The 24,863-nt window shown below is 37.9% G+C and overlaps 2 protein-coding genes across 5 annotated transcripts in view; one reads left to right on the top strand and one right to left on the bottom strand.

Annotated features, from left to right (window-relative positions):
• Nucleotides 1-8,544, top strand: part of LOC139760843 (oplophorus-luciferin 2-monooxygenase non-catalytic subunit-like) — a 30,204-nt gene extending 21,660 nt beyond the window's left edge. For 2 of the 3 annotated variants that reach the window (XM_071684512.1, XM_071684515.1), the window contains exon 8: nucleotides 4,603-6,441. In XM_071684512.1, coding sequence (XP_071540613.1) covers nucleotides 4,603-4,712 — 110 coding nt within the window. In that variant the 3' untranslated portion in view covers nucleotides 4,713-6,441. Of the gene's footprint in view, nucleotides 1-4,602; nucleotides 6,442-8,418 lie in introns of those variants that run through there. The other variant, XM_071684513.1, reaches the window with a different exon arrangement.
• Nucleotides 6,312-17,082, bottom strand: Nf-YB (nuclear factor Y-box B). Of its 2 annotated transcripts, none has more exons than XM_071684516.1 (5): nucleotides 16,978-17,082; nucleotides 13,853-14,091; nucleotides 12,483-12,572; nucleotides 8,216-8,323; nucleotides 6,312-6,965 (listed from the first exon to the last, which is right to left on the bottom strand). In XM_071684516.1, the coding sequence occupies exons 2-5, from the start codon at nucleotides 14,054-14,056 to the stop codon at nucleotides 6,801-6,803; spliced, it is 567 nt and encodes a 188-aa protein (XP_071540617.1). In that variant the 5' UTR covers nucleotides 14,057-14,091; nucleotides 16,978-17,082; the 3' UTR covers nucleotides 6,312-6,800. The 2 variants fall into 2 exon arrangements, with proteins under 2 accessions (XP_071540617.1, XP_071540618.1); XM_071684517.1 differs by lacking the exon at nucleotides 16,978-17,082 and adding an exon at nucleotides 16,706-16,921.
• Nucleotides 17,083-24,863: the final 7,781 nt, after the last annotated feature.

The following is a 24,863-nucleotide window of genomic DNA, read 5'->3' as shown; positions in this document are numbered from 1 at the left end:
ATTAGGCAGAAACATGGGTAGAAGTATTAGGAGCTTTGGGTAGAAGCAGTCATTAGGAACAGTAGTTAGGAGCCTCTGCAAAGCACTTGAGTTGCCCTCTGCCAGTGGTCTTTTAACAGTGAGGCACTAAAGGCTAAGAAATGGCAGTGGAGTTCATTAGTTATGGAGAATCTATTGAGGGAGTTCCAGTTGGGAACAGGCATCATGGGTATAGATTGATAGATTTCTGTGGTTGTTTGATAGACATATGAAATCAAAAATGGAGCTTCCAAATTTTGGAGGGTCATGTAGGTGTGGGCCCTTAGACAGAGATGCAAAGTCCTTTCATATCAACAAAAGGTGCTGTTGGATGTATGTTTTTTTCATCTTCTAAAACATCCAAAGTCTGCAGTGTGGAATCTTATTTCTCATGAACTGTTCTGTGGAAGTGGAATGACCCATACTTGTTAAACAAAGGAATTGTCATGTGAAAATTACCTAGGGATTGACATATCTAATGTTTCTAGAGCTACAGGGGAATTGTGAGAGGTAAACTGTCAGCTGAGAAATACTGGAATTGACATTATTTACAGCATATGTTAGATCCATATGAGAGTAAGACTAGATTGTTTACTCCATTTGGGTGAAAACATTCATCTGCTGAAGAGGGTCCAGAGGAAGGCAACAGATGCTGTACCAAACATTAAATACAGAAATCAGGTTATAGGGAGAAGCTAGAAGGAATGGAATTATCCTTGTTATAAGAGGGAGGAAAGATATGATAGCATAAAGGTTTCTGGTTTCTGATTGTGCTGATGATACTGATATTAAACTGCCCATGGAAATTAGAAATAACAGTCAGAGAGAAGGTACAGTAGAAAATGATATAGGAATCAAGTTACAAACGATGTTTTAAGACACGGTGGGATGCACAGTGAATATGATAGTAAAAGTAGAGAATGTTGAGGTAGCCTTACACAAACTGAAGTGTAAAGGAAGGGAGGAAGGTGAGGGGTTTGTGGTGAAAGTGAGTCTGCTTCGAGGATGTATGATGTAACTGTGGATGATTCATCTGTTTATGGACGCAGAAGTGAGAGACTTAAATATAAGTAATGTAAAGTAAGGAAAGGGTCTGAGTACTGTATGCTAGAAGTGGATCTGTATGAACAGTAAATGTTTCTATTTGCAGGTGATGTGGAACAGGTGGCATAGTTTGGGAGTATTTTTAAGAGTTGAAAGTTAATGTGAACAAAATTAAGGTAATAAGATGCACCTAGGGGTAGGTTTAGGGTGAGGTGGGATGTTTTGAGGGTAGGACTAATGGGCAGAACATAGAAGAGGATTGATTTAAGTACCTAGTAGTGGATATAGCAAGAAATGGAACCGTGGGGACAAAAGTGAATCACAGAATGGAAAAGGAGGTTAAGGACCTATGCCTGCAAGGAGTGAGGAAGGAAAGATCACTGTCCGTAAGGAAAGATGGGTTTGTTTGAAAACTATTCTTGACAATGTTTTATAGATGTGTGAATGTAAAGGAAAGGAAGGGGATGAATGTACTGAAAATTTAATTCCTGAGGACAATGTGTGGTGAAAGGCAGGTTGATCATGTGAGAAATGGTGTACAGGGGGATGTGGTATTGATTGTAGTCTAATTGAGAGAGAGAGCCTACCTAGGTGTACTTATATCATTCAAATGCATGAGTAAAGAGAGACTGACAGAGTAGATTTATGTACATGTTGAAAGTGAGGGCAGCAAGGGGAAAGAGTAAGAGAAGGCTTTGAGTATCAGAGCTTGAACAATCAGGAGAGGAAGAAACATGTGATGGATATAAAAAAATCAGAGCAATATTATGTATTAAGGTGTATGTATGTGTTGATGGAGGGGGCTTACATGCTTGTCATCCATTCATTGTGGTTGGGGCATATATGCCCCAGTTGATTTTATTCTTTTATCACTGTGGCTGTAGTGTAAACACTTTAGTGTTTTTTTCTTACATGAGTTAGGACATGTATGTAATTACTTAAATGTAATTACCTATTTATTCTGAATAGGGAAGGAGTTTTATGCTACTGGGGCCCCATCTCTAGAATACGCTCTGTTGTCATACATCCTCATGAATTTATGTAAGCTGTCTGCATTAACCATGTCTTCTGTCAGTCTGTTCCATTCATCCACCTCTCTTTACTTATAAAAGTATTTCTTTACATCCTTATTTACAAGTTTCTTATTTAGCTTTATGTTATGTCTTCTGGTTGCTCTGCCCCAACATCTCTCAAAGAACTCCACTTTGTTGATCTATCTTGAAAGCTTAAAGGTTATGATCAGGTCACCCCTTAGTCTTCCAAGGTGGGTAGATTTAAAGCCTTCCACCTTTCCCTGTAGCTTAGTTCTCTTAATTCTGGTCCCATCTTTGTTGACCTTCTCTTGAGTTCTTTAGGGGTGGTGACCAAACCTGAGAAGGACATTCTAGTTCCGGCCTTTTGAAGGATATGAATAGTTTGCTAAATATTTTGTTATCCCACTACTTGAAAGCTATTCTGATATTTAACAGCAGACACTTTGTCTCCTGAACTATATATCTAGATGCATCTGTGATGCCCATTCCTTTTGGGAACTTCCTTAAAGGGTTAATCATGGCAGTAGAATCTCCCTAATAAGTAAACTCTGTTGCCCCATTTTAGCTTTCAGTGCCTCAACCTTAACAGGCCACTGGTGTTAGGCAGCTCTAGAGAAGTGTTTTCAAGAGGCTCCTGCAAAATGTTCCTTTTTGACTGCGTCTACCAAATGTGTTTGCTTAATGTTCCAACCTACTATTTCTACCAAGAGCTTCCACCTTATGTTACTGTCTACTACTTCTGCCTATTGTCTCTTACCATTTTGCCAAAACACAGGGTTAATGCACTGTGCTCTTAACAGGAAAATCCAGTCACAAAGAATAAGGCGAGTTAAGTGTTGTGTGACAAGGAGAGATTGTATGCTTGTGGACAGAATGCAAGCAGTCTTTAGCAGTACTCTTAATGAGAGACTCTAGCAACAGGTTAAGGATGACGTCTACTCCCAAGTCCCTCTCAAGCAGAGAATCTTGAATCATATCCTGTTAGGCAACAGTCATATTGAGGCAGTCTTTAGCTTTGTCTCATCTCATTACTTTACATTTGCTCAGGTTGAATTTCATCATTCATGTTTCAGACCAACTTTGGAGCCTTGCAGGCTAATGCAATCTTCCTCACTTTTAACTTTTCATTATATATTCAGGTAGGATTCCACACTTTCAGCCAAGTCATTCATTTAAATCAAGAAAAGTAATGATCCCAGAACTGAACCATATAGCGCTGGTGGTCAACTCAACCCATTCGGAAAAGGTTTCTTTGACATTTGCTTTGTTCTCTTCCACCATGATAGTCATCTATCCATTGTAGGAGTTGCTTTCATATTTGTGCTTGGTGATCCAGCTTCTTGTCAGCCTTCCATGTGGTATAGTGCAAAATGCCTTTTGGCAGTCTGTGCAGACGGTTCACTAAGCCTTCCCTTTTGTTCAGGACTGAGCTCACTTTTTCAAGAACTTTTAAGAAGTTAGTTACATAGGACCATGCTGTCTCTCACTTAGGAAATATTCCTGCACAGAAAGTTATCCACATGTTTTGTAATAATTTTTTCCAGTGCCTTACACACCATACCCACTTCCATGGCACAGTGCTTCTATCCTGTCACATCTTAAACAGTAATGCAAATGTTTTTATGTGTATTTGCACACAGCTTTAGTACATATAATGAAATTTCATCATTAAACAGTAATTCAAATGTTTTTATGTGTATTTGCACACAGCTTTAGTACATATAATGAAATTTCATCATACGCTTGTACGGATGAGATCCTTTAACTGTTCTGTTAGTATCGTTTGTAGATATCTCGGTGATTTTCAAAACCTCCTTCCAGTTCCATTTCACTGGTGTTGGGGGTATAGTGTCCACCACTGTGAAACTCTTGACTGTGGACTTCATTTCCTTACATGGTTGTTCATTGAGTGAAATGTCCCCTTCATTAAGGTTATATCATCTCATTGAGGATCTTCTTACACCAAAGGAATGCATCATTTCCCTGATGCTAATTGTAGTACAGTCTTAAAACTGCAAGAGCCTTGTGAAAGGGTATGGGGTTTTGAAGTCAAAAAGCAAAGAAACCAAAAATAAAAGGGACCATCTTTCAAAGTTGCTGAAAACCTCATGTTGAATTCATTTAAAAATTGTTGTCCACTATTTTGTGAAGCTAGTTTGTGCAGTTGCTTGTGCTAACTTGCTATGCTTGTATCATGCTCTTTTAGATGCAACTCTGTTAAAATAAAAGTAAAGTTGTATTTGAAGAATTACTGTGTTCATATTGCATGTAATGATGTGCATTTCATTACCTTATTTTTTTTCCTGTTGTATGAGTAGTGATATTTATTCATTTCATCCTCAACCAGAGTGTCTTAAGTCCCTCCCTTAGTCTTCTTTATCTCTGAATTGTGATTATGATCTGGCTAGACTGTATTCACCATACAAAAGAAGGGTTTCCAGACTATGATCAGAACTGTAGTATTATTCACACTTTTCAAACTGATTTGGTATCTTCTTTCTTTCAGCTGAAGAATTACAACGTTTAAAGGGACTCGATTCTTCTTGTGCGATTGGAGATTATAGCCAAGATGTTCTAGAAGACTTCTTTGAGTACCAGTGCAGTACATCCCTATAGTAATTAATCTTTTCTTACTGCATATAAATAGATGAATGTTACTTTTGGATATAGAAGTCAATGTATTTCATTAGAGTGCTAATTCATTTTACATATGTATTTGATTAGTTAAGAGTGCTAATTCATATTATTTACGTATTTAATGATAAAATGCAAGCACAGTATGTAGTGACAGAAAGTAAACCTTAGGGATTTACTTTGGAATTACAGAAAACAACATTCATTATGTAAAAAAAAAAATTTAAAAATCAAATGACCTGAAATAGCATACCTTGCACTGAAGGTACGTTCCAGCACCACAAAAGTTTAAATAACCGTGAATGATGGAAGCATTCCACATTTGAATGGTTTGATTTTGTCATAGCTAATTGTACATTTTCAGTCAAAAGAAAATTATATCCCAAAGTTATTCTTCTAGCTGTTACGTAAACTACTTGAAAACTCAAGGCAAGAGTGTATACTAACACTTCTTTCTTTCATACCCATCTGCTCCCATTTCACCTCCTGTTTAATGTTGTGTGTTATTACCCTCTCATTTACCACTTGTCCATACAGCTTATAAGGTACACTCAACTATTTCTTCCTTTGTAATTCAAACATTCATTCATATACAGTGGCATTGTACATGCATTCTGCCAGTCTTCATGTACTTCACCATAACCAATACTTTCTATCTATCTATCTGTTGCCCACTCTAACTGTAACTTCCCTCAAGGTGGTAGCCACAGCAAAAGTGTCCTTAGCTGAACTTGTGACACTTCTTTGCATTTAGTGTCTCATCCTTAACAGGGTTTATTAAACAGCAACTCTATATGCGTCTTTAGAGGCTGCTACCTAGTAATCTCATGACTCCTTTCATTGAACAGTGAAGTAGTGGAATTCTCTTTTTCATTTCTTCTTGTAACCTTTCCACCCATAAGTTAGGTCTAAAAACACCTGTGGACCTTGAATATGTAAATAAATTTTTTGTGTTCTTTGTTTCCTTCCCTGAAGTTGGTCAGCAACTGGGGTATGTTTTTGCCCGCACCATGTCAGTCAGGGAGGGACAGGAATTCAAATGGGCTGTTCAGCACTACTAAAGAAATTCATTGTAAAATGTGCATGCATAGAATTTATACTTCAAAATTCCATTGTCAATATGAGCAATTGTTGCTGAGCAACATATTCATGGACCACTGGATTGAATGGAGTGGTATTGTGTATGTGAGGGAGTTTTGCAAGATTGGGTAGGTGGGTTTTTACTAGTCACCCTAGTTTATGGCAGTTCCTGGAGGGAACATTGATATAATTTTAATCTGATGGTTCAGGACATGAAATGTGGAAAATAAAATATTTACATTACCAAGTATGCAAGATAAAATATCTAAAGGTCAATTGAGTGATGCAGATGAAAAATTGAAAGCTTTTTGTTTTAGGGATTTCTCAAAGTTGGTAATATTTTGTTTTGGGTTGAAGTGCTTCATGTGAGGGGGGCCAAAGTGGTACTGGAAGTTTTTATTTTGCTTGTGTTAATGTATGCAATGATATTGGTCTATTGCATAGCATTAGGATTGCATTATGGTACACAAAGCTTTCACTGTAGGAAAAATAAAACCCTGATAAATCTTCATTCAAGTAAACAATCATGATGCATAACAAATAGATTCATAAGGATCACAAATGATCCAGTTCTCCTAATCCCTAACTTTGTTAATTCTTTGATATCCATATTAAAGTGGCAATCAGCTAATTCTTGTTCATTACACTTCAAAATTTTGAGATAATGAGCATCATTACACAGTAAAGATAAGTACAGAAAAGTCCCTGAGCTTTACTGCAGAATTTCAACAATAACACTAACTCCAAAGCATATGGTGCTAAACAAGGCTTTTCACATTAGAAGCATCAAGTGAAAAGTTTTAGACTTTCATTCTAAAATCAAAAGTTATTGTACAAATGGTGAGCATTATTAGATGTTGATGCTTTAAGTTTGCTGGGTCAAGATTAGTCATGAATTTATTGTCTTTCTAAATTTCTGTCCCTATCTTATCCCCCAGTAAATTCACTCAAAACGAGTGTACACACACACACACACTAGAGATTACAAATTTAACCTAAAGTAAATTGCTGAGTGACTTGACCCGCAGGCCCATATGTGCAGACTATCTCGGACTGGTTGACATGGTCTGCTGAGAAGGTAGCCATATTATTTGCAAAATCCACATCGTAAGTACCTTCCAAGGGTCCTTCCATAGGTTTGTCTCCCTTAGTTGACTGGAAAAAAAAAAAAAAAAATGCATATTAAAAAACATGCAATAAATATTTTACGACAATTTGGCTTATGAATATACTGCATGTGAATATTTGAGGCAAGATGCAGGCAACATGGTAATAATATCTACGATGCCTGTTCCCTCCAAGAACTTCCACCAAGGAGGTGGCCAACACAGAGGTCTCCCTCACATACACCATTCTATGCATTCTTCCACAATTTCTATCCCTCCAATATTCTTCCACTCTCTTTGCCCATGTCACAGGTTGTCTTACTCTCACACAAACCTCTAACTGTACTATCATACTACTTGTAAACCCCCCCAGCCTTGCATTCTTTCCACAAGCCCAAACTACCTCAAAGTATTGTTTCACCCACCCTACCTCTCCACAATGCATTCCCTGCCATACACTCTTTCTCATACACCCCTTCATTTCCTTCTTCACTCTTTCTATGCTCCTCTCCACAGGGTTGGGAGGCCTATGCTGTTCCTTAATCCTCTCTCATCACTTCTACCCTTCATTATTCTGTTAAGGGACCCACTGACTCTTCTACCCAAATGCTTTCTCCCTTCAATGTCACCAAACTTACCCAAGACAGCTCCTAATTAAGTTCTCTCACCTCTTCCAGTCTTTCTTCCTATATATCTGAAGCACAGTTTAGTACACTTTCTCCTTTCACTCTATATGGCTCACCAATGCCCAGGTGGTTAGTACTGACATACCTTCTCGGTCAAGCAGCTGCTCACCAACTACTAAACATACAAAAAATACTTATACTAAATTTTTTAGGAAGGAAACATTTTTTGTTATCCATATCTGTTCACCTTCTCTAGACTCAGCAAGGTACTCCAGAACAAATCAGCGAGTCTTTCACTGAAAGAGAAATCTTCACTTGTCTTGCTGGGCTTGCCTATTCAAAATCTTAACCTCTGAACAATTAGTATGAAGTAATTTACAAATTTGCATATATATATTGTAAAATCACTCAGTGTTACTAATTAAGGAAATTTATAAAACTTGAAAACAATTATTACCAGGGTAATTAAATTCTTGCACCTTTGACTGATGGGGTAGAAAGGGATCTAAGATAAATCATTACGTCAACAATTACAGCACTCCCTTATCAAATTCATATTCATGTAGTACCCTCATTTTGACAGAACTTTATCATAAGGTAATTTTTTACAAACCATTGTGATATAAATATGTAAAGACAGTATCATATTTATTATGCATTGTTGTACACTTACCTCTCGGAATTTTTGTAGGTATATTTTTAATGGCTCCACATAATTCTCAAAGCCTAAGGCGTTCATGGCCCAAAGTATGTCTTCCCCATTGATAGTCTTTCTTTTCTCCTTTAAAAGAATAGGCACTGTTAAACTAGTTAGCAATAAACAGTTGCAATGTAAGAAATGAAAGCATTAAGAGGATATTTTTGTGAATCTTACAGAAATAACTGAAGCAGGAAGATGCCAAGAAAAATAAATACAACTACAATTACGGTGGTAAAATGGAAATCATATCATCATGATTTGTAATATTATATGAGGAATGCCAATAAATGAAAGATATGGAACTCCTGCTCACTTTGGCCACTTACACAAAAAAATACATCACCTCAGTATCATCAGTGTGATTTACATGCCACAAGGAAAAAAAACATATCACCTCAGTATCATCAGTGTGAGTACACGCATACCTCCAACAAACATTTCAGCTGTTCTTGAAAATCTGAACACAGAGAACATACTTGTACATTCACCTGCCCATTTCCTGCAAATTCAATTAAATAACCAAAGAGATACTGCTAAAAACCCAAAACCTTTTAAAATAACACTTTTCCATACATGTAAGATTTTTTCATACATATTCGCCTTTTCCCAAATCAACAAGGTAGCGGTAAGAACAGAGAACTGAGCCTTCAAGAGAATATCTTGGCCCCCTTCTGTTATTTCTTTTGGAAAAATTAAAACAGGAAGGGAAGATTTCCAGGCCCCCTGCTCCCTCCCCTCTTAATCGCCTTCTACGACACGCAGGAAATATATGGAAAGTATTCTTTTTCCCTTATCCTAAAGGATATCCTAAAGGATAACATGTATGATATTTTCATGAAAAAAAAAAAATATATATATATATATATATATATGTGTGTGTGTGTGTGTGTACGTGTAGGAAGAGAGGAAAGTGATTGGTTCTCAGTGAATGTAGGTTTGCTGCACGGGTGTGGTGTGTGATGTCTCCATGGATGTTTAATTTGTTTATGGATGGGGTTGTTAGGGAGGTGAATGCAAGAGTTTTGGAAAGAGGGGTGAGTATGCAGTCTGTTGGGGATGAGAGAGCTTGGGAGGTGAGTCAGTTGTTGTTCGCTGATGATATAGCGCTGGTGGCTGATTCATGTGAGAAACTGCAGAAGCTGGTGACTGACTTTGGTAAAGTGTGTGAAAGAAGAAAGTTAAGAGTAAATGTGAATAAGAGCAAGGTTATTAGGTACAGTAGGGTTGAGGGTCAAGTCAACTGGGAGGCAAGTTTGAATGGAGAAAAACTGGAGGAAGTAAAGTGTTTTAGATATCTGGGAGTGGATCTGGCAGCGGATGGAACCATGGAAGCGGAAGAGAATCATAGGGTGGGGGAGAGGGCGAAAATCCTGGGAGCCTTGAAGAATGTGTGGAAGTCGAGAACATTATCTCGGAAAGCAAAAATGGGTATGTTTGAAGGAATAGTGGTTCCAACAATGTTGTATGGTTGCGAGACATGGGCTATGGATAGAGTTGTGCGCAGGAGGGTGGATGTGCTGGAAATGAGATGTTTGAGGACAATATGTGGTATGAGGTGGTTTGATCGAGTAAGTAATGTGAGGGTAAGAGAGATGTGTGGAAATAAAAAGAGCGTGGTTGAGAGAGCAGAAGAGGGTGTTTTGAAATGGTTTGGGCACATGGAGAGAATGAGTGAGGAAAGATTGACCAAGATGATATATGTGTCGGAGGTGGAAGGAACGAGAAGTGGGAGACCAAATTGGAGGTGGAAAGATGGAGTGAAAAAGATTTTGAATGATCGGGGCCTGAACATGCAGGAGGGTGAAAGGTGGGCAAGGAATAGAGTGAATTGGATTGAAGTGGTATACCGGGGTCGACGTGCTGTCAATGGATTGAATCAGGGCATGTGAAGCATTTGGGGTAAACCATGGAAAGTTCTGTGGGGCCTGGATGTGGAAAGGGAGCTGTGGTTTCGGGCATTATTGCATGACAGCTAGAGACTGAGTGTGAAAGAATGGGGCCTTTGTTGTCTTTTCCTAGCACTACCTCGCACACATGAGGGGGATGTTATTCCATGTGTGGCAATGGGAATAAATAAAGGCAGACAGTGTGAATTGTGTGCATGTGTATATATGTATGTGTCTGTGTGTGTATATATATGTGTACATACATTGAGATGTATGGGTGTGTATATTTGCGTGTGTGGACGTGTATGTGTATACATGTGTATGGGGGTGGGTTGGGCCATTTCTTTCATCTGTTTCCTTGCACTACCTCGCAAACGTGGGAGACAGCGACAAAGCAAAATAAATAAATAAATAAATATATATATATATATATATATATATATATATATATATATATATATATATATATATATATATATATATTAAAAACTTAACAGGTAATTAACACCTGCACACATGAATCATGCACCATCCTGAAAAGTTATGTTGACATATACACACTCATGTATGTGTGTAACAAAAGCTTTATAAATCTGCTTGAAATCCAATTTTGGGTCTAATGGTACATTTCATGTACCTCTCCCATGTATTACCTGACCAAACCCTCAACAAAGTTTCTTGCTTAATCTGGTGCTAACAACACACTTTGGTGTATGATGAAAGGGAAAACTGCCATGTTCAGTATACTGCAGCACAAAATACAGTATCACTCCAAGACTATATATGTATCCATGCACTGTGACTGTAAGGGGGGAAGCAACATACCCTTGCCACAAGTTAGAGTACTACTCGTACAGAAATAGCAATGCCACACCACCACACTGTCAGCTCAATGATGATCACATTCCAAACACAAGTCCACATAAAAGTGTAAATGGATCATGCACATTATTCTAAAACCATTGTAAATCAAGAGGTCCCCATATATCAGAGCTCTTGTGATGTAAATCCAATACTTTGCTTACAGCCTGGGCAGAAGGAAGTTGAAGAGTAGAGATGGTGCATGAGGTCACATCAAACTCAAGAGACTGTTCTCAGCCATCACTGAGATTTAGCTTATGTCAATTGCTCTGCTTCTGATGGAAAATAACTTAAGTGCAAAACTATTCAAAGTTTAGCGATTTAGTTCCTCTAATATTCTGACATATGACAGATCAAATAATGGCAGCAACCCTCTGTATTTACATTATCTTGAACAGCAGGCATGTTTCTACATAACATTCAGCTCGTATGTATTTTATTATATGACAATAAAAAGGTGAGTTTTTCTCAGAGTTTGCAGCTGAAAGGAGGCTGTTGTACAATTTCCAGCTCAAGACAAGTTGTAGCACTTTCCTTCTTAAATAAATAAATATTTTTGGTTTACTTCAACAAAATGCTATGCAGTATTCTTTAAATACATGCTGCAATTGACTGAAACATCCAGATGTTCACTCTTAGTCATTGTACTGAAATCATATGTCACAACATGCTCCAGCTTCATGTAACGGTCTTTTGCTTAACGAACATGAAAAAGATATTAATTTAATACTATATATCAGTCATTAAAAACAAAAATTCAACAATCAAATAAGAAAAGGAACCAACAAATACATCACCTACCATCTGTGTTTACAATCTCAAAGCCACCATAACTCAAAACAGTTCTTGTCCACTTTTTTTATAGCCATCTCCTATGTGTATTAGGGAACATTTTAAAACTCACTATATCTAATAAATGGACTGCAAATGCAAGTACAGGTTAAGAATCCAGTGCCCAGGAAACTAATCGATACAGACTTAAGATGTGGATCAGCTGCTTGGAATAGCTACCTCTTTTGTTGAAATGATACTTGATTTACAGTGAGAGGATACAAATAACCCACCAGTCTACCAAGTCTGAACCTGAAACAAACTTTTCCCACACGATGAATGAGCTAGTAGCAGAAATCAACACTGCAAGAGGTTACAAACTTGTTAACATTTAGTTTCAGGGTCCTTATCCTAACAGCATCTTTGTTTTATCTTAAAAAAAAAAAGAGAGAGAGAGACAGAGAGAGAGCCATTACTGTTACTAAAGGAAAACCATTCTATGGCACTTGCTGATACTGACACTATCAGGCCAACACCTCCATATGCACACATGAACATTCCTAAAGAACACATCTCGCCGATTATAAGAGGTCCATACGTATCTTTAGGCAATGGAAAAAAATGCAGTCATGTGTAGAAACAAAGATATTATTTGATACTGGCACATCTAAAGACAGGTATGGCTAACACATCTTTTTCAGTACCAAAGTAACACAACTAACCTGGTGACATCGATCAGATGCTTCACTGGTCACAAAGCTGATGAATTCACTTACACATTCCTGTACACATTCACGAGCATCCTTTGCAATCTGGTGAGTAAGATTTCTCAGGTAAGAATGATTTATTAAGCATTTGGGAAAAGAAACAGTGTTCAATGATATATGAATATATGCAACTATGTGCCCCCAAAATGTAATAAACTTGCTATCACTCCACAGGGGTACCTATAATGTAATAATGATGCTTCTTTTATGTACAGTTCTTACATTACCATAACAAGAATGTGTCTACAAGCAGACAGATGCAGGAGTGATGACATGTTCTGCATATACTTACTACAAACTAGCTTTACAGTTCTGCATATGTCAATGAAGAGTTAAACCACTTCATTCTTTAAACACCATCCTATTCCACCAACATCCTTTGAGACTTGTTTCATCTGTCATCTTTTTCTCTTGAAAATAGCTTTAAACTTTTATTCTACTTCCATTTTACCCTCCTTGCTTTCCTACTAACATCACTAAACCTCAATAATCTACATCTAATAATCAATAATCCCTGCCCTACACTACCTAGAGACTAATTTTAAGGAACACAATATAAAATCAAATGGTTGTTCGGCATTTTTTACCAAGGAAAAGATACAAATATCTAAGCACTTATAAAAGATTACAAAGAATATTGTTTTTGGCTTTAGAAAACTCATCAAATTTACTTTCATTATTCATTAACATGTCAAAATCACTCCAGTATTTTTATTTTTTCCACTGCTATTATAAAAATCCTATGCGACTCCTTTATTCAGGGCATTTCAATAGCGCATGTTCCACAGTGATGCTGCAGGTGTCACATACTGAAAAACATCTTTTCAGCGTATATCATAGTATGATTAACCCTCTGATGACAAACAGATACCTCAAAATGGCAATTCTTTACTCTAAAAGAAGGCACCCATACCTTTCTTTTTTTACCACCATTTGTTATTCTTCTGAGCAAGTTCGTCTCGCTTGCCATTTACATCTAACATAAAATCACTGTGGCAACTATAAAGTACACACTACCCCATCATACCTGCTGAATTCAATGAACTGAAATTAATGAAATCAGCTAACTTTTCAAACGTACATTTTTCAACATAACTTCCATTCAACATACAGTGCAGATGCAAGAAAAAAATATCATATAATGGTTTGATTTCATTAACCCATATTCAATACACTCATTATATCTGACACATCAAACTGTTTTAACATTAAAAATAGCATCAGATATAAAAAGAAAATAATAGCAATTATAACAAATCACAGCTCATTCAATATAATGACTTTCTTTCTGTAAACAATTTAACAAATATCCCTTGGTATCTTACCTTGCCTGTCCTTGGTATCCCTTTCTTCATTATCCGAACAACATTTGCTATCGGAAGAAAACGATCTTGTTCACGTAGTATGTGAGGAACATCCTCTTTATCTTCATCATCATGTTGATGGCTATGAACACTATGACCTTCCACCATATATTGCTCTGAAGCCAAGAATGATGCACCAATATCATCTCCCTCTGCACCTTCCATCTTGTTTATGGATTATGCTGCTATCAAAATGAGGTCTGGAAAAGTAAAATGAACATAATCATAATCTGAGGATGCCTTTACATTATTCTCAAACTGATGTGAGACAAGTAGGAGTAATTAACAATTATCAAACAACATTTATCCAAATTAGTATAAACATGGTTTATGAAAATTTAGCAGAGTTTTGATGGATATTAATTTTTTCCCACACTTTCATTACAAAACATTATAACTGGTTTTGTAATTTTCAGCATTTCATCATAGAAGTTTGCAAATATTGTGATTATACAAGTTTCCAGCTGTGGCTGCTATTTCAGGACCAGGATATGTTTCCTTCCACCTGGTTCATGAATCAATTGATATAGCAACACTTTGTAATACTGAAGTGGATATGAATAAGAAAACACTGAATTTCCAGAGAAAAGATATGCATGATCACAAGGAAGAGGAAAAATAAAATAATGGTGTTGGTTGAAAAAAAAAAAATATCAAGCAGGTCATTTTTGACATTTTCCCTTCAATCAGATGGTAAATTGTTGTGCAGCTGAAATAAAGCTCTACAGAACCTTGACAGGTATCAAGTGAATGAGTTCTGTTGCAGCCATTTGCAGGAGTCAATCTCTCTCTCTCTCTCTCTCTCTCTCTCTCCCCTGCCCCAATCTTGATACTTGGATTATTCCTGACTGGACCTACACCTTCACACAAGAGTGTCTACCTCCAATGAATATGAATGTTAAAGAGACAATTAGATACCTTTACCATTGTACTAGAGAGAGTTTCAAAAGATCTGTGTCAAAGCTGCAGTTGCCTCAGTGTACAGAAAATGACACGGACATATTCCCTGGTTCTCGAACTCTTGGAGTTGTGACCCACCTAACCACAACAACCACTGAAGTTGTGACTCAGCACAGACCACCAAGGCTAACATCAAAAGACTGATGTCCATCACCACAATCACCTTGTACCAACCAGTGCTTGTACAGTTGCAAGAACTGTCCTAAAACAACTATCATGAATATCAAAGACAATCCATGAACAAGCGCACAGGTAAGCCAACAAATAGCTCAATTTCCTATAGTTATGTACATGTCAACTTCTTAATTACTGCAGTGCAACCAACATAAAAATATTCATCACTTAATGTTCATCACTGAATACTTATGCCAGCACAATACTACTCTGATTCACTCAATATGCAACTTACTTAAATTTCAACTAATAATCACTAGATGATTGTATAAATCATAAAAATTACTGTAAAACTTCCTGCATGGTTTAGATAAGACTCCACTCATGTGCTTATCCTAAGCACAGAAATATTCAGCCCTGCCTTGATCTTAAGCTCTTTTGTGATTAATTAACTAGTTATTTCTATGATGCCCCCCCCTCCCTAGATACATACCCATTTTAACAACCAGCCCCTTGGGGAGGGTCAAATTTTGATGAAAATGGCACCAACTGATTCCTTACAACCTGAACATTTGATAGCTTAATTTCCCCCTTATCAAAATCCCAACCCACTATGTGGAAATGGGAGGTGCTGTGCATAAAAATCCACATTCTGTATCAATCAATTCTACCGTGCAAGAAATTTATTAAAAACACGTCAATATTTACTGACTAGAACTTGATATACATAAAAAGGGCAATCCTCATGGTGGTAACAGTACATCTGTCAGAATTTATTCAGTGAAACAACTGTTTGGTACAATTCTCATACTTGCAAGTTAACAAATAAAAGTATGCCTCTAAAATAACCTTTCGATATTATTAAATTTCTTAAAACACAGAAAGGAACTATCTCAAGTTTTGTCAATTAATGAAATACATATCATGAGAAGCTCCTGTCGAGTAATATTTCTATAGCAACAATCTATCCAATCTAAATTAATACTTTACAAAAAACTTAATTCAGAAATCAAAATACTTAGTATGGTAAAATATTTAGAGAACCCTTATCTATAAAATGGTACTCTAATTTTTTTCAAAGCCAATCTGTCTTCAGTTTTGAAAATCTGTTGTTAGCCATCTGCAGTATTAGCCATTTCCACAACTTCAGCCATTACCAGTCACAATCATAATGACCAAATACCTTTATCACAAAAATAACGGAAAATTTATCGAGTAAAATTTACCTCATATGGGTTTACCCTTTCAGGAAATACATCCATGTCCATCCCTCTAACTTCATATGGTACAAATGATTTATCTATGATCTTTTAAGATTTTCAAATAACATCAAATTTCTATGAAATTAGTGTGGCACTCATTACACCCCAAGCAAATTATTGATGTTTAAATCACTAAAATACTTTGACATTAAACTGCCTCACACGTTACAGTCTGCATAAAATTTAACTTTCCCTTCCTTCATGACTTTAAAACACCTTCATTAGTGCCTATAATCAAGCATATCACAGCAATCCCTTTGTTCAGTGGAAGTCCCCTAATCCCAGAGTTCTTACACAAACCAATGGTCATCGTATCTGATAACAGAATCCTTTTCCTGAAACATATCCGTCAGCAGGACTTCGAGGAACATGACTCAAGGTGAAGAAATTTAACAAATATTTATTCAAGTTAATCCTTGGCACAATTTATAAAACCCTAATAACTTATATATCTATCTGTTTAGGGTTTTCACTTCACCTTAAACTGACTAAGCATTTGTGTCCAGTGCAACGAATGCCCAAAGGCCGCGAAAGGAGACATGGCTTCATCCCAACTCTTCTCCAGGCTAATTTCAGGACACGGAACAAAATTCTCGTGTCGGCCATTTCTTCTAGCTTTTCTGCTCATCTCTGCGGGATTTTGGGCCGCCCATCTCACGCCCGCGACATGCCGCACAGCACCCATCGTTCTCTAATGGGTGCTGAGTGAAGATTGGCAGATAATTATTGGCGCCAAACATGAAAAGTTACCTGAGATTGGACGAAATAACGGCGACTACAGATTGGTCAGAAGCGGCCACTCACAGCGCGCCGGGCCGTAAACAAACCATCATTGGCTGTTACCTCTCCCTCCCCGCCTTACAGGCCTCTCCATTGGTTATTGTGACATTTGTTGAATACTCTCACGAGAAGCTAAAATTCTGCTTATTCAATATCCAAATTATAACAACTCTTTAAGGAAAGAAAATAACATTATTTGCATTTTTATCTCCATAGCGTTAAGTAACTAGAACAGCGGCATTACCGAATATGAAAATTATCGTACATCACAAAGGAGCTACGCAACTGAAGGAATATTGTATTCGCGAAGAGAAATAATTAATATAGAGGCGTGTTCTCTAATTCAACCAATATATAATATATACATCAATTGTATATTGCATATACATCAATACAATATAAGCTGTGTCTGGAAGCCTTTTGTAATATACACTATACTTTGTTGATCTTTTGATCATATTTACCTTAAGTTTACGTAACTAAACGATACATACGTATTGGTTTACACAAAATTCTAGACTTGGGTATGTAAATCATACATATCAATGAAAAGCCTGTGATATTATAAACTAGATTCGGATAAAGGAGCTTCAAGGCTTCCTACAAAGCACGTTGGGAACAGAAAACATTATCGTTTTCAACGAAACCAAGAAAACACGTTTGATATACTCAATTATCAATTCCTTTTCAAAAGAGATGTTCATAAAAAAAAACATATTTCGGCCCAAAAACGTTTCCATTCCCTTGAATTTTCAAATACACGGTACACACCAAAAGACTAAATGTTGTGACTTTAATAAACAGATGGCTGATAACTCGATATGCTAATGGTTTCTAATATATATATATATATATATATATATATATATATATATATATATATATATATATGATAAACCGGAATATTTTGGTCCAGCGAAAGTACAACAACTTGGTGATAAACGTACGATGTGATACCTTGTAGACATGGTCTAAGAACTGTATGTACACAGGATGGAACAGCCACTACTGACTGAAGTCGGATAAGGTATTTTGACGCTCAAAAACGTTTCAATTCCCTTGAATTTTCTAAAAATACACGATAAACACTAAAAAACTAAATGTAGTAACTTCAATACATAAACAGATGGCTGATAATTCGATATGTTAATGGCTTCAACTACATAGCATCAGCAATAATCAAAGATATATACACAGAAAAACGCAAATTCATCATTAAGTACAATTAGATTAATATATATATATATATATATATATATATATATATATATATATATATATATATATATATATATATATATATATATATATATATATAATTTTAAGATATGACTCATTTTAAGTACATTTTCTTCAAACTTGATCATTTCCGAAAGCGAGATAGCGCAAAGAACTGACGAAGAAAGGCAACATTCGCTTTCATCCATTTTCTAGCCGTCATGTTAGCGCAATACAACGAAACCACAAACCCCTATCCACAACCAGGCCCCAGACTTTTCCATGATTTCCCCGGTTGCATCATAAACCCAGGTTCTGCCCAACTACAGCACGTCGAGCCCTGCATACCATATGGTGCATTACAGATGACAGCAAGGGGTGGGGATGCTGTTTCCTGTGGGGAGGGGTGATGCTGGGAATATATATATATATATATATATATATATATATATATATATATATATATATATATATATATATATGAGAGAGCTTGGGAAGTGAGTCAGTTGTTGTTCGCTGATGATACAGCGCTGGTGGCTGATTCATGTGAGAAACTGCAGAAGCTGGTGACTGAGTTTGGTAAAGTGTGTGGAAGAAGAAAGTTGAGAGTAAATGTGAATAAGAGCAAGGTTATTAGGTACAGTAGGGGTGAGGGTCAAGTCAATTGGGAGGTGAGTTTGAATGGAGAAAAACTGGAGGAAGTGAAGTGTTTTAGATATCTGGGAGTGGATCTGTCAGCGGATGGAACCATGGAAGCGGAAGTGGATCATAGGGTGGGGGAGGGGGCGAAAATTTTGGGAGCCTTGAAGAATGTGTGGAAGTCGAGAACATTATCTCGGAAAGCAAAAATGGGTATGTTTGAGGGAATAGTGGTTCCAACAATGTTGTATGGTTGCGAGGCGTGGGCTATGGATAGAGATGTGCGCAGGAGGATGGATGTGCTGGAAATGAGATGTTTGAGGACAATGTGTGGTGTGAGGTGGTTTGATCGAGTAAGTAACGTAAGGGTAAGAGAGATGTGTGGAAATAAAAAGAGCGTGGTTGAGAGAGCAGAAGAGGGTGTTTTGAAATGGTTTGGGCACATGGAGAGAATGAGTGAGGAGAGATTGACCAAGAGGATATATGTGTCGGAGGTGGAGGGAACGAGGAGAAGAGGGAGACCAAATTGGAGGTGGAAAGATGGAGTGAAAAAGATTTTGTGTGATCGGGGCCTGAACATGCAGGAGGGTGAAAGGAGGGCAAGAAATAGAGTGAATTGGAGTCATGTGGTATACAGGGGTTGACGTGCTGTCAGTGGATTGAAGCAGGGCATGTGAAGCGTCTGGGGTAAACCATGGAAAGCTGTGTAGGTATGTATATTTGCGTGTGTGGACGTGTGTATGTACATGTGTATGGGGGGGGGGGGGGTTGGGCCATTTCTTTCGTCTGTTTCCTTGCGCTACCTCGCAAACGCGGGAGACAGCGACAAAGTATAAAAAAAAAAAAAAAAAAAAAAAATATATATATATATATATATATATATATATATATATATATATATATATATATATATACATATATATATATATATATATATATATATATATATATATATATATATATATATATATATATATATACACTATCCTGGGTTCCTGCTGTACAACATCGCTCTATCTAAGCCAAGCACTGCCACACATGTCACCATATCTGCCTTAATTGCTAATACTAAGAATTTCTACTTGTCCACATGCAATTTTAAAGCCGCTTCTTGCATTAACCTAATCATTATGAGAGAACTGACAAAACACGAAACCAAAAAAACGTTGTTCATGGCACACCCAGCTACCCAGGTCAAACCCTGCCACCTGACCCTTCTTAATCACCCTTCCTTACAAGGGTTATGACCAGACATAACAGAAAGTGCTTGACCTACATAGACTCGTGTTGTATGGCAGGAACCAAGTGTGATGGGATTTAAATAACTTTGTTAAGTACTGGCACCTGATGAGGTGGATTGTCTCCAAGAAACATGTCCTGCCAGATGTAGAAAAAATTACAGGTTAAATCAAATTGTATGAACTACTGAGGTGCGATTTCACCTTCATATATATATATATATATATATATATATATATATATATATATATATATATATATGTGTGTGTGTGTGTGTGTGTGAGTGTAAATAAAAAGAGTGTGGTTGAGAAAGCAGAAGAGGGTATGTTGAAGTGGTCTGGACACATGGAGAGAATGAGTGAGGAAAGATTGACAAAGAGGATATAGGTGTCAGAGGTAGAGGGAACTAGAAGTGGGAGACCAAATTGGAGGTGGAAGGATAGAGTGAAAAAGATTTTGAGCGATCGGAGCCTGAACATACAGGAAGGTGAGAGGTGTGCAAGGAATAAAGAGAATTGGAACGATGTGGTATACCAGGTTTGACGCGCTGTCAATGGATTGAACCAGGGCATGTGAAGCATTTGGGGTAAATCATGGAAAGGTTTGTGGGGCCTGGAAGTGGAAAGGGAGCTGTGGTTTTGGTGCATTACACATGACAGCTAGAAACTTAGTGTGAATGAATGTGGCCTTTTTTGTCTTTTCCTGGCACTACCTCGCTGGAGGCAGGGATGCTATTTCATGAGTGGCGGGGTGGCGACAGGAATGGACGAAGGCAGCCAGTATGAATATGTACATGTGTTTATATGTATATGCCTGTGTATGTATATGTACGTATATGTTGAAATGTATATGTATGCATATGTGCATGTATGGGCATTTATGTATATACATATGTATTGGGTGGGATGGGCCATTCTTTGTCTGTTTCCTTGCGCTACCTCACTGACACAGGAGACAGCAAGTAAGTATAATAAATATATAAAATATATTATCCTGGGGAAAGGGAGAAAGAATACTTCCCACATATTCCCTGAGTGTCATAAAAGGCAACTAAAAGGGAAGGGAGTAGGGGGCTGGAAATCCTCCCTTCAAGTTTTCACTTTTCCAAAAGAAGGAACAGAGAAGGGGGCCAAGTGAAGATATTCCCTCTTAGGCTCAGTCCTCTGTTCTTAGTGCTACCTTGCTGATGTGGAAAATGGCAAATGTATAAAAAACAAATATATATATATATATATATATATATATATATATATATATATATATATATCTTTTTCTTTTCTTTCAAACTTCGCCATTTCCCGCATTAGCGAGGTAGCGTTAAGAACAGAGGACTGGGCCTTTGAGGGAATATCCTCACCTGGCCCCCTTCTCTGTTCCTTCTTTTGGAAAATTAAAAAAAAACGAGAGGGGAGGATTTCCAGCCCCCCGCTCCCTTCCCTTTTAGTCGCCTTCTACGACACGCAGGGAATAAGTGGGAAGTATTCTTTCTCCCCTATCCCCAGGGATAATATATATATATATATATATATATATATATATATATATATATATATATACCTGGGGATAGGGGATTAAGAATACTTCCCACGTATTCCCTGCGTGTCGTAGAAGGCGACTAAAAGGGGAGGGAGCGGGGGGCTGGAAATCCTCCCCTCTTTTTTTTTTTTTTTTTAATTTTCCAAAAGAAAGAACAGAGGGGGCCAGGTGAGGATATTCCAAAAAAGGCCCAGTCCTCTGTTCCTAACGCTACCTCGCTAATGCGGGAAATTGCGAATAGTTTAAAAGAAAGAAAGAACATTATATATATATATATATATATATATATATATATATATATATATATATATATGACTGTATATATATATATGACAGTTTGGTAATGTGTGTGAAAGAAGAAAGTTGAGAGTAAATGTGAATAAGAGCAAGGTTATTAGGTACAGTAGGGTTGAGGGTCAAGTCAATTGGGAGGTGAGTTTGAATGGAGAAAAACTGGAGGAAGTGAAGTGTTTTAGATATCTGGGAGTGGATCTGGCAGCGGATGGAAACATGGAAGCAGAAGTGGATCATAGGGTGGGGGAGGGGGCGAAAATTCTGGGAGCCTTGAAGAATGTGTGGAAGTCGAGAACATTATCTCGGAAAGCAAAAATGGGTATGTTTGAAGGAATAGTGGTTCCAACAATGTTGTATGGTTGCGAGGCATGGACTATGGATAGAGTTGTGCGCAGGAGGATGGATGTGCTGGAAATGAGATGTTTGAGGACAATGTGTCGTGTGAGGTGGTTTGATCGAGTAAGTAACGTAAGGGTACGAGAGATGTGTGGAAATAAAAAGAGCGTGGTTGAGAGAGCAGAAGAGGGTGTTTTGAAATGGTTTGGTCACATGGAGAGAATAAGTGAGGAAAGATTGACCAAGAGGATATATGTGTCGGAGGTGGAGGGAACGAGGAGAAGAGGGAGACCAAATTGGAGGTGGAAAGATGGAGTGAAAAAGATTTTGTGTGATCGGGGCCTGAACATGCAGGAGGGTGAAAGGAGGGCAAGGAATAGAGTGAATTGGAGCGATGTGGTATACCGGGGTCGACGTGCTGTAAGGGGATTGAATCAAGGCATGTGAAGCGTCTGGGGTAAACCATGGAAAGCTGTGTAGGTATGTATATTTGCGTGTGTGGACGTATGTATGTACATGTGTATGGGGGTGGGTTGGGCCATTTCTTTTGTCTGTTTCCTCGCGCTACCTCGCAAACGCGGGAGACAGCGACAAAGCAAAAAAAAAAAAAAAAATATATATATATATATATATATATATATATATATATATATATATATATATATACATAGTATCCCTGGGGATAGGGGATTAAGAATACTTCCCACGTATTCCCTGCGTGTCGTAGAAGGCGACTAAAAGGGGAGGGAGTGGGGGGCTGGAAATCCTCCCCTCTCGTTTTTTTTCTTTTTTTTTAATTTTCCAAAAGAAGGAACAGAGGGGGCCAGGTGAGGATATTCCAAAAAAGGTCCAGTCCTCTGTTCTTAACGCTACCTCACTAACACAGGAAATGGTGAATAGTTTAAAAGAAAAGAAAGAAATATATATATATATATATATATATATATATATATATATATATATATATATATATATATATATATATATATATATATCTGGAAGTGGATCTGGCAGCGGATGGAACCATGGAAGCGGAAGTGAATCATAGGGTGGGGGAGGGGGTGAAAATCCTGGGAGCCTTGAAGAATGTGTGGAAGTCGAGAACATTATCTCGGAAAGCAAAAATGGCTATGTTTGAAGGAATAGTGGTTCCAACAATGTTGTATGGTTGCGAGGCGTGGGCTATGGAAAGAGTTGTGCGCAGGAGAGCGGATGTGCTGGAAATGAGATGTTTGAGGACAATATGTGGTGTGAGGTAGTTTGATCGAGTAAGTAACGTAAGGGTAAGAGAGATGTGTGGAAATAAAAAGAGTGTGGTTGAGAGAGCAGAAGAGGGTGTTTTGAAATGGTTTGGGCACATGGAGAGGATGAGTGAGGAAAGATTGACCAAGAGGAGATATGTGTTGGAGGTGGAGGGAACGAGGAGAAGTGGGAGACCAAATTGGAGGTGGAAAGATGGAGTGAAAAAGATTTTGAGTGATCGGGGCCTGAACATGCAGGAGGGTGAAAGGCGGGCAAGGAATGGAGTGAATTGGATCGATGTGGTATACTGGGGTCGACTTGCTGTCAATGGATTGAATCAGGGCATGTGAAGCGTCTGGGGTAAACCATGGAAAGTTCTGTGGGGCCTGGATGTGGAAAGGGAGCTGTGGTTTCGGGCATTATTGCATGACAGCTAGAGACTGAGTGTGAACGAATGGGGCCTTTGTTGTCTTTTCCTAGCGCTACCTCACACACATGAGGGGGAGGGGGATGGTATTCCATGTGTGGTGAGGTGGCAATGGGAATGAATAAAGGCAGACAGTGTGAATTGTGTGCATGGGTATATATGTATGTGTCTGTGTGTGTATATATATGTGTACATTGAGATGTATAGGTATGTATATTTGCGTGTGTGGACGTGTATGTATGTACATGTGTATGGGGGTGGGTTGGGCCATTTCTTTCGTCTGTTTCCTTGCGCTACCTCACAAACGCGGGAGACAGCGACAACGCAAAGTAAAATAAAAATAATAATAATAAAATATATATATATATATATATATATATATATATATATATATATATAGGCTAATTATGTCGAATGCTATTGGCTAGCAGAGGTAAGTTGAATGGAGAAAAACTGGAGGAAGTAAAGTGTTTTAGATATCTGGGAGTGGATCTGGCAGCGGATGGAACCATGGAAGCGGAAGTGGATCATAGGGTGGGGGAGGGGGCGAAAATCCTGGGAGCCTTGAAGAATGTGTGGAAGTCGAGAACATTATCTCGGAAAGCAAAAATGGGTATGTTTGAAGGAATAGTGGTTCCAACAATGTTGTATGGTTGCGAGGCATGGGCTATGGATAGAGTTGTGCGCAGGAGGATGGATATGCTGGAAATGAGATGTTTGAGGACAATGTGTCGTGTGAGGTGGTTTGATCGAGTAAGTAACGTAAGGGTAAGAGAGATGTGTGGAAATAAAAAGAGCGTGGTTGAGAGAGCAGAAGAGGGTGTTTTGAAATGGTTTGGGCACATGGAGAGAATGAGTGAGGAAAGATTGACCAAGAGGACATATGTGTCGGAGGTGGAGGGAACGAGGAGAAGTGGGAGACCAA

The sequence above is a fragment of the Panulirus ornatus genome, chromosome 38 (genome assembly GCF_036320965.1).
Source record: "Panulirus ornatus isolate Po-2019 chromosome 38, ASM3632096v1, whole genome shotgun sequence".
NCBI classification, from domain to species: Eukaryota; Metazoa; Arthropoda; class Malacostraca; order Decapoda; family Palinuridae; genus Panulirus; species Panulirus ornatus.
The sequence above is the reverse complement of the archived record's forward strand: the minus strand, read 5'-3'. Positions and strand labels throughout refer to the sequence as shown.

What these genes read in the sequence shown, in the direction of transcription:
- Nf-YB (XM_071684516.1), bottom strand. Translation starts at nt 14,056, where the DNA reads ATGGAAGGTGCAGAGGGAGATGATATTGGTGCATCATTCTTGGCTTCA. An exon ending in CATCTGATCGATGTCACCAG is followed by an intron (nt 8,324 to 12,482) that starts GTTAGTTGTGTT and finishes ATTCTTTTAAAG; the next exon opens with GAGAAAAGAAAGACTATCAA. An exon ending in ACCTACAAAAATTCCGAGAG is followed by an intron (nt 6,966 to 8,215) that starts GTAAGTGTACAA and finishes TTTTTTTTCCAG; the next exon opens with TCAACTAAGGGAGACAAACC.